This window comes from Manis javanica, chromosome 11, assembly GCF_040802235.1.
Source record: "Manis javanica isolate MJ-LG chromosome 11, MJ_LKY, whole genome shotgun sequence".
Lineage (NCBI taxonomy): Eukaryota > Metazoa > Chordata > Mammalia > Pholidota > Manidae > Manis > Manis javanica.
Window position 1 is genome coordinate 32,378,530 of NC_133166.1, and position 14,272 is coordinate 32,392,801.

The following is a 14,272-nucleotide window of genomic DNA, read 5'->3' on the forward strand; positions in this document are numbered from 1 at the left end:
AGGTAAATAATTATTTTTAGTTTTGTTAAGGCAATTACCTCCCTACTAATAACTGACTAAAATAACCCCAGCTGATCAAGAAATGGTTTATTGCCCAGGAAGTTTTATAATGATTTTATAAAGTTTTATAAAGAACTACAGTTCTTTCTAGTAAAAAGGCAAAACCATCCCTTAGTCTTCTGCTGTCACTAGAAAGGAATCTTCTTCAGAAGGACTTAAGTAGTTAGGTGTTTTTTTAAATGTATACCTTCCCAACATGAAACTACATCTCTTTCAAAGTTGTAAAGAATGCATGTCAAATTATATCATGCAACAAGATACACATTTTGTAAAGGAGGAAGAAAGAAAAGATCAAATTGAATCTTCCTGACAATTGTCTTAAATCACACCTTCCTGCCTGCAAGTGAAATTATAAGTCACGTTGCTTTGAGTTAAATCAAATTCACCCCATCAAGAAGACAGGTGGCTGCAACCAATTCTGTTGAAAGGTTGAAACACAAGAACACCCAAATCTCTTCTCAAGGAGACTCTTCCTCCACCAGGGATTTGGGGAAATGGGATTCTGGCCAGGTACCTGGACACCTTGAATAACTCCCCCACCAGCCAAACTTTCAACAAACACAGCACATTCCTGGCAAAGTTCTGCTGCCCACTGCAACAACAAGTGGGTTCTACAAACAAGTATTTCTCTACAAACAGGGGCATGTCCCAGGCTTAGAAATTCAGAGCAATAGTCAAGTCAAACTGACACTCCAACATGTCTCAGCTGAAAAGGGTAATTAGCATTAGCCTAATCTCATTTCTGACCATCTCAGGCCGGATTTCACCGAGCAATTCTTAATACAAACATCATGCCTAATTGCACTGAAATAGGGTTCAAATCTGACATACCAGGTATTCCAACCAGAAAATAGACTCCTGGACATATTTTATATGCCAGCTCCAAGATGGAAAGAGAGTAGAAATGAAGGAAGGGGGGCACAGAAGGCTGAAGAAGAGAACATGTTTCCCACCGTGCTCCCGTGCCCACCACGTGATCGGCAGAACCGGGTGTGCTGTGGGTGGGTGGGGTGGGGGGTACTTTTCTGTACATCACCTCATTTAATCAGCACAACACTCCTGCAGTATTTAAGGAGTAATTGTCCTCATTTCTATAGTTGGGGAAACTGAAGCATGAGGGAGCAAAGAGACTTGCCCAATGTCACCCCACCTGTAAACGGCACTGCTGATTTCCAATCACTGCCTGCTCACCTGCACAGTCTCTTTACCACACAAACTGAGAGACTTAGGTTTTCGTCTTCAAGGTAACTGTTGGTTTTACTTAATATCTGAACTTGCCCTCTCCTCATCTTGCCTACTCCACTCCTCTAAATCCTCCTTGTTCTTCAAAGATGTGTCACAAGTCCCAATAAGTCCGTGATGTCTGCTCTGACAAGGCACTCTTCTAGAATTCCATTTTAACCCGCATTACTAGTTAGCATGCAAAAGATCCTCAGCTATCTCTTGTGCTGTCTTCCCAGCCTGATTATGAGCTTTTTAAAGAAAAAGAGCATGTCCTATATATTTTCTCATCTCTTGCCATGCCTGGCACAGTGTCAAGACCACTAAGGTGCACAGAAGGCAGCCACAGAAAAGCCTAGACTGATGCCTCTAAAAGCTAGGCTCCTCTGCTCACCCCCTCCAGTGGATCCCCATTCCTCCCACAGTAACCTCCAAGGCCTGCACAAGCTGCTCCTCAACTGGCCCCTCTCTGACCTCACCTCCTGTCCCTTCATCCCATGATCACTGCTCTGGCCACCCTAGCCACCCCACTGTTTCTCTAACATATCAGGCACATTCCTGCCTCAGGGCCTTTGCACTGGCTATTCCTTCCACTTAGAATTCTCTCCCCCTAGACACAATTTCCATTGAACTTTCTTCAAGTCTTTGCTTGGAAGAAAGCCCCTGATAACCTCATTTTATATGCATCCCCTTCATATCTTTGTTCTGCTGATACAACCCCAGTACTTAGTAGGTGCTCAATAAGTGCTGGTTGGAGGGAGGAAGGGGAGAATCTGAGCATGTGACCAACAGAAGACAGCAGTACCTCCCAGGACACTGTCAAACTCCCAGCCACGTAGAGAACAGGAACTTGGAAACAGGTCTGCAGTTTCTCCAGCCATCCCATAGGCTGCCCCCACCAGACCTCAGTAAACAATTTCAGCCTTGGAGTCCATCTCCTACCTCTGTCCACAGAGTTCAGGGCCCACCATCATATATACTTTGCCCAAATATTCCATTTCCTCAATGAAATGGGAAGTTCCCGGCAAACCTGGGCATGTGTCTGCTGTTTTGCGTGCACCAGTCCCCCCTGTGGTCCCCAAAACCTGATCCCATGCCCTGAGCTCAGAGGACCCTCCCATAAAGCTTTGGTCTGAACGAGTGGGGGAGATGGTCCTGGCCACACTAAGCCCCGTCCCAGGTAACATGACTCTGCTGGCCCCAGAGAGACACTCCTGGAGTCTTGGTGCTCCAGGGTGCTCAGTCCCGGTCAGCTCCTGGCACAGGCATGCTCCCATGTCTCCAAAGGAGACTGGCAAAACAGTCACCCAGTAACCCTTCCAGGGCCTCGCTGCTCTCATGAATGGGTCTTCCTGTCTCAACTGCAACACCTCTGCTAAGAGAAAGGAATGAACCCCTTTTCTGTACATCAGCATCAGTGGAGCAGAAAAACAAGAGAGTTGCTAGACCTAGACCCTTACGAAGGGGCTTCACAGAGGTAATGGGGCTTTGTCTCTCATTAACTGCATAGCCTTGGACAAGCTAACTACAGTCTCTGAGCCTTGATTTTCCCACCTGTAAAATGGGGTCAACAGCATCATCGCACAGGGTTGCTCACATGTAACACATGTAAAGTATTTAACACGTAACAGGTGCTCAACAAATATTCACTGTCTTCCTCTTCCCATCTCTACTGCAGACAAATTCAGACCTGTTTCTACAATCCTTCCTCACTGGTTCTTTTTTCCAATTTTTGAATCATTGATAAAAATCTTTTTTATCCACTTTCCACTTGACTTGCCTTCTAATATAAATCCCTAGATTCTAATAAACTATTTTTTAAAAGCCTGACCCAATTATAGACTTGGAGTGTCAATGTCATAATTCCTGTATGTCATACTTTTCTTTATACATTCTTGTAGAAAATAGAGCAAGTCAGGGGATCAGTTTATTATTAAACCAAGATTGAGAAGTGGAAGAAACCAAAGAACTGGAAGAAACCAAAATGTTAAAAGACTCACTTCCTCAACCCTGTGAACTGAGAGGCAGGTCGGAAGCCTCTCCCACATCCCTCCCAGTCCTTCACGGCTGCTTCTCTCCCATCAGGGCACTACAATGGTGAGTAATTAGACAAAGGCTGTCCCATCTGTCCAGGTCCTCTGAGGCAGCAGCCACAGAAACACCAAAGCATCATCACTGCAATAAAGAGGACCAGACCCTCCCCCACTCCCACCCCTGCTCTGGGACCAAGTGCAGAGCCAAATAAATCCATACCAGCAGATCAAGAAGGATCTGCCACATGGATAACAAAAATGTCACCAGCATAAACAGGAAGAGAGATTAGTTCAATAAAGGAATAAAGTCACATTTGCACGTTGCAAGTAAGATTTTTGCTTACTTTTAACTTCCCAGCATATAACTCACAAGGTTATTAATACAGACTCCTACTGTTTTGGGCAAATAAACAGCTGCTGATGTTTTGTGCCCACACCACTTTATTAGAGCTTTCCTTTACAGCAATTGTTTCTTCCTTTCCAAATCCAGAGAGGCTCAGACAGCTAAAAAACAGAGCGTGCCAAGGCAGAACGAATAACAAAGGAGAGGAGGCAGCCTGTGTGGGTGGGGAGAATGGGGCAGGGGCTGCTGGGACCCTCACTGTCCTCTTTATAACTCCTCAACAAAGTCAGTTGTTCAAGAGCAGAAGACATAGATACGGTGTGACCAAGAGGGTTATTTCTGCCCTGATGCTAAGCATTATCATGAAAGAATTTACCAGTGTGAGACGAGGGTGACCAACCATCCAGGTTTGCCTAGGGTTGAGGGACCTCCTTGGACCCAGGAATTTCAGTTATAAAACAGGGAAATCCTGAGCAAATGGAATGAACTGGTCACCGCAGCTGACACATCACAACAACAGTGCTCAGGAAAGCAATCAGCACAGTGCCTGGCACACCGTAGGGGCTCAAAAGTTGCATGTGGAATCAGCATGAGCTCTAGCCTGCAGCTGGCACACTCTACTACAAGGACAAACTCCTGGGGGTTAACAATGATCTGGGCAGAGCCACAGTGATCCAAGAGAAAGGGCTCCCCCAGCCTCGTGGCAGTACCTACTCACCCTTCCCAAGCAAGGCCTCCTCTGGCACCCTCGCCTGGAGGGTCCTTGTAACACGAGGACAGACCAAGCCATTTGGCTGGCTCTCTCTCCCACCAGTCTCCCCCTTCACCTGAGGCCCCTGAGCTCACACTCAAACAGTCTTCCATAAAATAACCTCCCAGGTCTCTCTGTGAGATTTTCTTTTTTTCTCTTCTGTAGAGAACACAGATATCAGAGGCAGTTTCCCTTCTTAGCTTCACCACCTGTCAGCTCTGCGACCTTGCGCAAACTCTCAAAGTCTCTATGCCTCAATGCTCTCACCTTAAAAACTCTCACTCTCGAAGTTGTGAAGATAAGAAGCTATCACATGGACAGCAACTGTCAGTCCTTGACACACAGTAGTTTTCTTCCATTCCCTCTGATACAACCAGTTTTCAATTCTTTATAGGCCTGTTGCTCTTAAAATAAATCAAAGGTCTGGCTAGGACTCTCATTTTTCACTTCATAGCTTCAAATCTCTCCTTAGCTTTCTTAGTCTTACATTCTTTGGCTCAAGCAATTTTGGTTCTGTTCTCCTATGTCCCCAGATGCAACTAGCATGACATTTCCTAGCCCAAGTTTCCAATCCTGTCCTGCCCGGGGCTCTAAATTGCCTTCCAACTCCTCCCAGATCTCAGCAGTCTTTACTTCTAAGTTCCCAGGGCACAGACATGGACAGGCAAGTCACACTAGTGAAGCCAAACAAGGAACCAGAGTTTCAGATGCAGCACCCAACAGTCTTAAAACAGGGTGTTCTACTCAAGAGTCTAAAACTCTGGACCTTGGTGGAATAAACCCATTCATGCCAAAAAATCAATCCCAAGCCCCCTGTTCAGGAATCTTTTTTCTTTGTTCTCATCTGTCCTTAGGAGACAGATGCAGATGCTACTTCTCTGGCATCTGCCACTTCCCAAATGCCACACTTGTGAACTCTTGAATGACAGTGTTACCAAAACATAGCCTGGTAAATAAAGCATGTCTGCCAGCATCAATACTATTTCAGCAGTGGCACATAGGAAGCCTGCCAGTGTCTCATCAGGGCTGGACACTTGGGGCTTTCAGCTCATCTAAGGACAGCTTCATCACCCCCAAAAGCAAATCTTCATGAAACTGGAATTGAATGTCAGCAGTGCAAGAGAACTACATCTCAGAACTGTGCTAGGATGATCTGGTCCTAACACATTTTAATCCATAATTGTATAGCCAGAAACACTACCAAAGCATTAATGTTCATATAATCAGGAATCCTCTAGCTTAAAGTTCTAGTTGGCTGTACTCAGCTAGGTCCATAGGAGAACATAGACCCACACAAAAGATTCCAGAACAGCAGTGCTTCCCAATCACCACCACAACATGTTGTATGTTAGGAAAGTTGCACGGTAATTTGTTTTTAACAATAATTTAAGAACCAAAGTATATGAACGATTAAGTTTAACTAATAAATTAAAGGGATTTTAAAGTAAGCATACAGTCTTGCATACTAATATGCTCTCCTAAGTAGGAGAAAAAGGGATGGAGTAAGAATGAATGCAACGTGGTGGGACATGCAGCCTCCTGGCCCTGGGCATATGCCTGCACGAGAAAGCATGCGTGAGAGAAAAGGGAAAGCATCAAGAACTCTGGAGCCCAAGCACTGCTTTGTGGAATGGAGCTGCCCAAAGGCAAAGTGAGATTTGATAAGATGGCAGTTGTAAGCATCATGGACTATTCCAATCTCCAAAAGCCAAATTCAAGAACCTCCAGCCCTAGAGAGACATTTAAGGCCAGCATAAAAAGCACAGTGCACCAATTCACTGAATCTGGACCATCAGCGAACAGCCTAACCAGCTCTACCCCTTGCTCTCTACCACAGCGCCCACCCCACCCTGAAGAGGCCTTCTGCCTCTCCAGCTTCGTGCATAATCCTCTTTCCCACCTCACTGCCTTCTGGCTACATTCATCACTCATATTCAGCTCAGTGTTTCACCCAAAAGATCTCTGTGCAACACCACCTGTAGCTGAACTGCCTTTATACGCTTCTCCTCAGGACAGCCGGGCCGTCCTGGCCTCCTGGATAGGATCCACGCAGTAAAACAGAGTGACAATCCTCAAGAGACCCTCAAGCCCCAAATCAAGGCAATAGCCCACACAGCCCTCCAAGTTAAGTGAAGTCAGGAATCCTATTGGATGTTAGTGGAGATGTTCCAATAACCTTATGTGGGGCTCTGAATCCCATAAGTACCCAGAGAAAAACAGCCCAGCCTAACCCAAGTGTCTGAAGTTGACCTTTGAGGTCCTTATAAGCCAGAAAACCAGACTGCCTCTGTGACATTTCATTCTGAATTCTCCTTGAGCTTCTACATCAACCTACTTATCAAGGGCAAATAACAGTTTATGTCAAGTGAGTGGGAAAGAATGTGAAATTCATTTATTTTACAGCCTGCATACTTCTAGATAAAAATGAAAATTCTTTGGCCATAAGAAAAAGTTGTATTCTTTGGCAAGGTTTTTTCTACTCCACGAAGATGTGGTCCTGGGCTCTTAATAAAGGTAATTGGGCTCAACCTCTAAATTTTACTATTGAAGTCTCTCAAAATATTAATCACTGTTACTAATATAATTTCACATGCCACAGTTCATTCCAAAGGACAAATAGCTTTACTGTTTAAATGACACCCTTTCCTCAAATAAACTAAGCATTCAGCAAACATCACATCCTCTTCTTTACAACCCTGCCAAGTAAAGGATCAGATGAGAAGGACATCAGCCAATTCCAAGCGACATCCAAAAGCTATGGGAGACCAAAAAAATCTCCCAAAGTCCAGGCCTAGTACATTTCCTCATTTTTAGGGATGACACATTATTTGTAATTAGTGAGAAAACTGTTCTTACTGACCTGATATACATTAATATGCACATAATAAACATTCAGGAAATAAAAAGCAGGTAATAATCCATTTCCCCCATTGTTGGGATGATCTTGACTCAAGTAAGATAATGGATTTAGAAAATAGTCATAAAATGTAATACATTATTAATCATGGTATTCAGAAGAGTAAATAGATGTTATAAGAACACCACCCAGGAATTCAATTTCCTTTTAGATTTGTTTACGCTATTGAATTCTTTATGCTACCATCATCCCTCATGAAATACAACAGTCTGATCTTTCTTTTTCTCCCAAAACAGTGATTTTCAATCTTTTTTTAAAAAAAGAAGCAGAGCCTTTCCAAATATGAAATATTTCACTGAACACCAAAGAAGATGAAGGAGGAGCTGTGCTAAGTGCAAGGACGTCAGAGGGTGGGTGCGTGAGGGTCTAGGAGAACTCACTTGACGCTTTTATTTTTCAGGTTCCAGATCGTATCTTCTAGAAGCTTGGGTCTCCTGGGGACACAATCTGAAACCACTGTCCTAAGGCATCTATGTAAATCAAAACTTGTGTACACAATGTAGAATACAAGCATAATATACATTTCATTCATTCATTTGTTATTATATAAATAAAACATATAAAATACATAAATCACAAACACTAATATCCCAATAGAAAAACTGACAAAGGACACCAATCCAAGGTGAAAGCAAGCTCGGGGGCTCAGGGATGATACTAAGGTCTGTAGTAATCCAAGTATAAACCAAAAGAATCGAACATTGGACAACAATCACATTTGCCCAGAAATGGTTGAATGATTAACACCCAATGCTGGCCAAGCTCCATGAAACCAGCACAATAATACATTACTAGTGGCTGTATAGAAAGATTTTCCTTTTGAAAAGCAATCTTTCATAAAAATGTTTCCACTCTTTGAGTCAGTAATAATCCCACTTCTGGAAATACATCCTTAAAAATAATTCATAAGAAGAACATAGTGAGGTGAAGATGTTACCTACATTAATATAATAGAAGAGATGTTCAATAATAGGGAAGTAGTTAAATCAGTCATGGTCTGTTAGTGATGGAATATTACACAGTTGTTAAAAATACAGTAAAAGTTCTCTTTAAAAACCCTCCACTTAATCACCTTTCCAGATGAAGCATGCTCTCATTCCCCTGTAAAATGAGCCCCAGGCTACCCTTGTCCTTCTGTGTCAGCTTTTTCTCTCTTGCACCCACTCACATCTCCTGCTAACAACTGAATTGTATGCTTAACAACAGTCCACTGGGTTTCTTCCCAAATGTACTGCGATAACTTGTCATTGTAACACCATAATTAAATTATGTATTATATAAACCAATGGGCTATGACTGCTAAAATGATGAGAGTTGTTGTTTCTAAGAAAATAAATTTATTATGCTCTGGAAGGACTTTATAAAGACTTTAAACAGCAGCCAAATTACATGTGAACAAAATAGCTGCAAAGACCAAAGTCATAAAAATTTAGGCTACTACACTGTGATTGCTTCATAAGCATCTTCCAGTTCTCAATGAATTTTAAAGAAAACAGAACGAGTAATCAGACTTTGTAAACAGTACATTATGGGAGCGGTTTATGCATGGAAGATGAGAAGAAAAACAATTGGCAGACCCAGCTCAAAGACAAAGGCTTGGTTGGCCTTACACCAAAAGACCAGCAAATAAATGTATATTTTGAACAGTATTAAAATAAAATATTTAGTGCATGTATGTAATGTTCTATTTTACTCTCTGATTTAAACAGTTTCTCGATTGACTAACTTTAACCAAAACTGTGTTGAATAAGGGAGATTCTATCATCCTTTACAAACAAGGCCACTGTGACAGGAGGAAGGAGTGTCTCAATTCACCACTGCACCCAGAGTCACCTCCCCAGTATGGTACCTGGCACATATTAGGTCTCCAATAAGTAAGTGCTGGATCAATAAACCATGCAGCAAACAAGAAAAAATGCTTCTATCAAAAAGCAAACTGAAAAAAGCAGAAGTCATGTATTAAACCACGACTACACCTTCATTTTTAAATATGGAGGCAGGTAGACCAAGCTAGAAGGGAATGCCCAAAATACCAAATAGTTGTTATTAGAATAGAGTGGACTAGAGGCAATTCCATACACTTTAAAATGTTTTCTTTAATATTGGCACATTATTTTACAGATTCAAAAAGATGCTAACCAGGAAAAAGGGAGAGTTATATTTTTCCTAGTAGACTTCCAAAGTAAGGCATGAATCAATGTTTCCATTTCCCAACTTCTTAACACTTAGGTCTCCCCTGGGACACTCTCTTCCTCATCCCCTCACCACCTTCAGCAATCCCATCTTTCTCCTCCTAAGAGCAAACCTGTCCAAACACTTATTTTGTGTTTCCAGCCCATTCAGATGCTATTTTTAAAATCTGGAGTTACCCACCCTCTCCTTTACCATCTATGTGTTAAAAAAAAAAATTTTTCTCAAAACTGCAATTTATATTCCCAAGAGATTCCCAAACACCATCTAATTAAATCATTCAATCAGAAAACAAATTAAAATACTATCACAGCAACCTCCAAGAGGAAAATAAACTTTTCAGTCATGCCTAGAACAGACCTCGAGGGTGATGCTCCAAAGCCTTTTCTAATTGCAGGTCCTATGGAACATCCTGCAGAACATTTTGTGACATTTGCAGCTTCCTGAACAAATTTCCTTCCAAACCAAAGAGGAGCCTGAGCAAGGCTCCAAAGCAAAACATACTAGCTGCAGAATGGAAACGCTTTCATTAATGACTAACCAGTGCAATGGGTTGTCTGCACTGTGTATTCATTCATTCATCCACTCACCCATCCAACACCTACTCTCCATGGATTTGCCAGGAAATGTCCTGGGTATTCCACAAACACTTTTTTAAATGAATGTAACCTCTGCCTCTCAGCATGAAACAAAATAAAATCCAGAACTTCCTGAGTTGATATATGGGAGAGTCTCCAAATGGGATGGAAGGCTACGACTCCATCATCCCTCAGCCATCCTCTGAGGACTCTCACTGGGACATCCATTCCCACCATAAAGCAACACCAGGGACCTCTGTCTCCCTTGCCATTCACAAGCCCTCTTAAGAGACAGTATGCTATGTGGTTAAGGACACAGACTCTGAAGCAGCATTAGCTGGGTTTAAATCCCTGCGCTACCACATGGTGGTGTGACTCTAGACAAGTCGTACAACCTCTCCACCTGTAAAATGGCTCTAGTATTACCTGCCTCATAGGGTTACAAGGACTAAATAAGTCAATATACATAAAGCATTTAGAATAGTGCCTGGCACATAAGAGGTGCTATATAATTTTTAGCTATTGCTATTATTCCCTTAATCACACTCAGCTCAGCAGGGTAAACTGGATGCCCAAAAGACTACTGACTCTGACTTGGGGAAACTTGACAGTGGAATACACATATACAGTCTATCTCATCAAGTGTGAGAGTCTGATCTTGTCCTTTCCACCCTCTGCTTTGAAAGAACTGCACTTAGCTACTCCCAAACTCTGTAGGCCCCTCACCTAAATAAGGTAAATCCGTAAATTTACTTTAAATTCCCCAAATTGTAGTTCAAGGATGGCTCCAGCACCACTAGGGGAGCTGTCACTAGCAATCACTACCCCATCTTGGCATAACCAAGTAACCTGGGACCCCCCACCTGCTGGGAGTCCAGTCTCCCCCAGGTCACTGACCCTTCCCCAACTCCTACAGGGTGTGGCTTCTGCCTTTCTGTCCTGAGAAAGGAGTTTCTGATTATCCACAGGAGTCATATAATACGGTCTCACAGATACAAAAGAGAACTGGACCAACACGTTTTAAGGGACCTGCTGCCTCTTTTTTCCCCACCTCTCTCAGTTTTTGAAAGTTCCAACCACTGCACAGTTATAAGGTTTCCTGGGAACAAAATCACAAAGGCTCCTTTCAACTTCAACATTGCTCATTTTCATGTACAGCTTTGTAAATCATGTGATAGGGACACACTCAACATGATGGTGGCCATTCTGTGATGAGCTCATGGGTTAACAATGTCTCCTCAAAGCAGTACCTTGCCCCCCAACTAGACTGTAAGGCACAAGAGAATCATTTTCCAGAAACATATACACACACAGAATCTGTGAATGAAAATGTCTCAAAATCTCTAGGCAAACTGGAAATGTCAAAGTAAGGGATAAGACCTTGTGTCTCTCTGGGAACATTCTGAATCACCCTAGGGCAATCATTGTACTTCTATTGCTTATTAACTGTCAATCCAGACCCATTGGATGGAAAAAGTAATAAACAGCAACAAGAGGACCATCAGATAGACAAATTGGTCTGGCAAGCCCAGTGCGGGGTTGAGTGGCATAGACAGGTATGAAGGAGAAGCTGTCAATGGTCTCCTTTTCTGCGGAGGTGTCCTGGAGCCATGCACTTGTTTTGAGGACATTAATCAGGAACTCAATGGGTATGTACACCTCTCCTGCACTCACCTGAACCTCCTCTGGGAGGGAACTATTCTGGACATGTGGGAAACAGACCAAATGTAGACAGAGCTGCCCATAACCTGGCAGGGACAGCAGGTGCAAGGGTTGGAGCCAGACACCCACGTGTAAACACGAGTGCTCCTGCAAAAGAAAGCCTTCTGTTCAACCCGATATTTGCTAAGGTCTGCCTGGTACTGGACCCAGAGCTTGGCTGGCCTACTAGGTGTCCAGGTGAATGAAGCTCCCTGCCTTTAAAAGACTCACATGCCTGGTAGAAAGCAGGGGGAGAAGGGAGGCGAAGAAGAGAGAAGTGTGAACGTGAGAGACGCACGTATATGGTGTGTGTGCACTCTCGGCTCCCCTGCCTGTGGCTCCCAGAGCTCTCCATCCCCTGACTCTAACAGCTCATCAGACGGGGGTTGCCCTGGAGAGCGCCCAGTACCCTATCCTCCCCTTGGCCTGGAGCGCAACCGGCGTTGTTTTAGGCTCCAGACCCACCCCGCGCGGGTCGGTCTGCTCCGCCCCTGCCGCTCCCTGGGCCTGGCAGTGGACCTGCCGAAGGGAACGGCCTTCACCCGGCCGCGAGCGGCCCCGCTGTTTAGGCGCAGCCCTAGGAGGGTTCTCCCCGTCCTGGGCGGAAGAGCCACCGCAGTGTACAGAGCTCCAGACTCCGGGGCTTCTTCCCCGAATCAACGCCCACTCCAGGAGAAGGTGTTGGACTCGCTGGTGTGGTGGGGGTGGGAACCGCAATATGTTTAAGCATCACCACTAGCCTCAGATCCCCGTGCGTTTCCAACAGCCTACCGACCGCGCACAGCAGGGCTGAGGCCGCGGCTCTTCCTGCAGCCAGTGGGTTCCAAACGCCTACAGCTGGGGCCACACGGGCATCTCGCCCTGAGCCTTTACATGGGCCAAATGAGCTCGATGGCCAGCGCGCGCGCATTCTTGTACACACACGATCATTCACACGTACACACACTCTGAACAGGACCTGTGTGCTATCCGGAGAGCCCCCGATCAACCAGCCGCGGAGTCACAAGCACATTTGGACACGTGCGCAGCGCGCCCCCACACCGCCAGCGAGCTGCACACACCCACACGTGTGCCCCGTAGAAGAGCGCACTGCCTCAGACACCGAGGATCCCCAACTCAGGCAAAAGCGGACACGCAGCCCCCAAGCGACTGCGGCCTCAGCGCCCCACAGTAGCTCGATAGGTGCGCACTAACCCCAGCGCACCCCGCGCGGCGCTAGGCACTCCCGGGCCTTGTGAGCAGCCCAAGTTATCCGGGGCGCCCTACCTTGGATATGCTGCTTAATGACATTCTCCAGGTGGTCCAGCCGTTCAATAATCTTCAGGGTGTCCCCTTTGTCTTCCTCCAGCTTCTTCTCGGGCGCTGGCTCCTGCCCCCGCACATACACGCTAGCGATGTAGTTAGTGACCCAGCCCACGTAGAGCAGACATATGATGTTGGTCATGCCGCTCAGGATCACGCAAGTGGACACCAAAGTTTTGGTCTTCCTGGTGCACACCATTCTGGGCTCCCTCCTCCATATAGAGCTCCCAGGGAACCCTCCTCGCCGCGCGCCCCGGACTCCCCCGCGCTCACACCCCCTATCAAGCCAAGGGCCGCTTGGCGCCCGAGCACCTGGGTCCGGAGGTTCCCCAAAGCCGGGTCTGCTGCCCGTGAAGCTGCTGTACCCAAGTTTGAGCTCCCGCCGCTGGCCACTCGGGGAGAGAGCTTGACAAAGGAAATGAGGTGGATTTTGTTTCCAAATTAAAAACCTCCGAGCCCTTCTTGGAGCGGTCACGGGTGTCCGGCAGCTGCGCGCCGGAATACGCGCGTCTGGGAAACTTTGCCACAGCCCGGGTCCGCGGCCGCACCGCTTCCCATCGCCAGGAGCCGGTTGCCTTGGCAGTGCGACCGGCCCGCGCTGCTAGAAGGACGGCGGTGGCGGCGGGGAGAGCCGCGGAGCACGGCGGCCCGGCCCCCTCCGAGCGACAAGAGCCGCCACCAATCGCGCTCCGGCTCTGGAGAGGGGCTGGTGCTGGGCGGCTGCGGACCAACAGGGAGGGCGGGCGGGGCGGAGTCCGACCCCCGGGCCCCACCTGCTGGCCGCCCCTGGCTCCCGCCCTCCGGGGACGCGCCTGAGCCTCCCCCGGCGCCCGCGCTGGCCGCCCCAGACCTGAAGCTCCCAGAGAGGGCGCGCCGCCAGTCCCAGTCCCTAGATGGGCAGGTTTCATCTCTTAGAGGAGTTCCACCTCCAACTCTCGCGCAGGAACCTCCTGTCTTTGGGGGTTTGAGCGGTTCAGCGCCCCTCGTTGCGGCCGCTGGGCTTCTTGCTCTGGTTCCACCAACCCACCCCTGGACCCTTTTCCTGGTTGCCAGGGCACAGAGAGGCCAAGAAAGCATGGGCTGGATCGTCTGCCCGGTCTTGCCTTTGGTCAAGCCTCGTTGGCATCCACTTCTTCCTTGGCCTCACTTCAACCTCCGCCCTGTCAGACGCGCTGT

General features: G+C 46.3%; 1 protein-coding gene across 4 annotated transcripts in view; it reads right to left on the bottom strand.

Annotated features, from left to right (window-relative positions):
• GALNT18 (polypeptide N-acetylgalactosaminyltransferase 18) overlaps positions 1 to 13,782 on the bottom strand; it is a 332,956-nt gene extending 319,174 nt beyond the window's left edge. The window contains exon 1 of one of the 4 annotated variants that reach the window (XM_073216198.1): positions 13,061 to 13,782. In XM_073216198.1, the coding sequence (XP_073072299.1) occupies positions 13,061 to 13,084 (24 nt within the window). In that variant the 5' untranslated portion in view covers positions 13,085 to 13,782. The remainder of the gene's footprint in view (positions 1 to 13,060) is intronic. The other 3 variants (XM_073216195.1, XM_073216196.1, XM_073216199.1) reach the window with 3 other exon arrangements.
• Between the last annotated feature and the right edge of the window lie 490 nt (positions 13,783 to 14,272).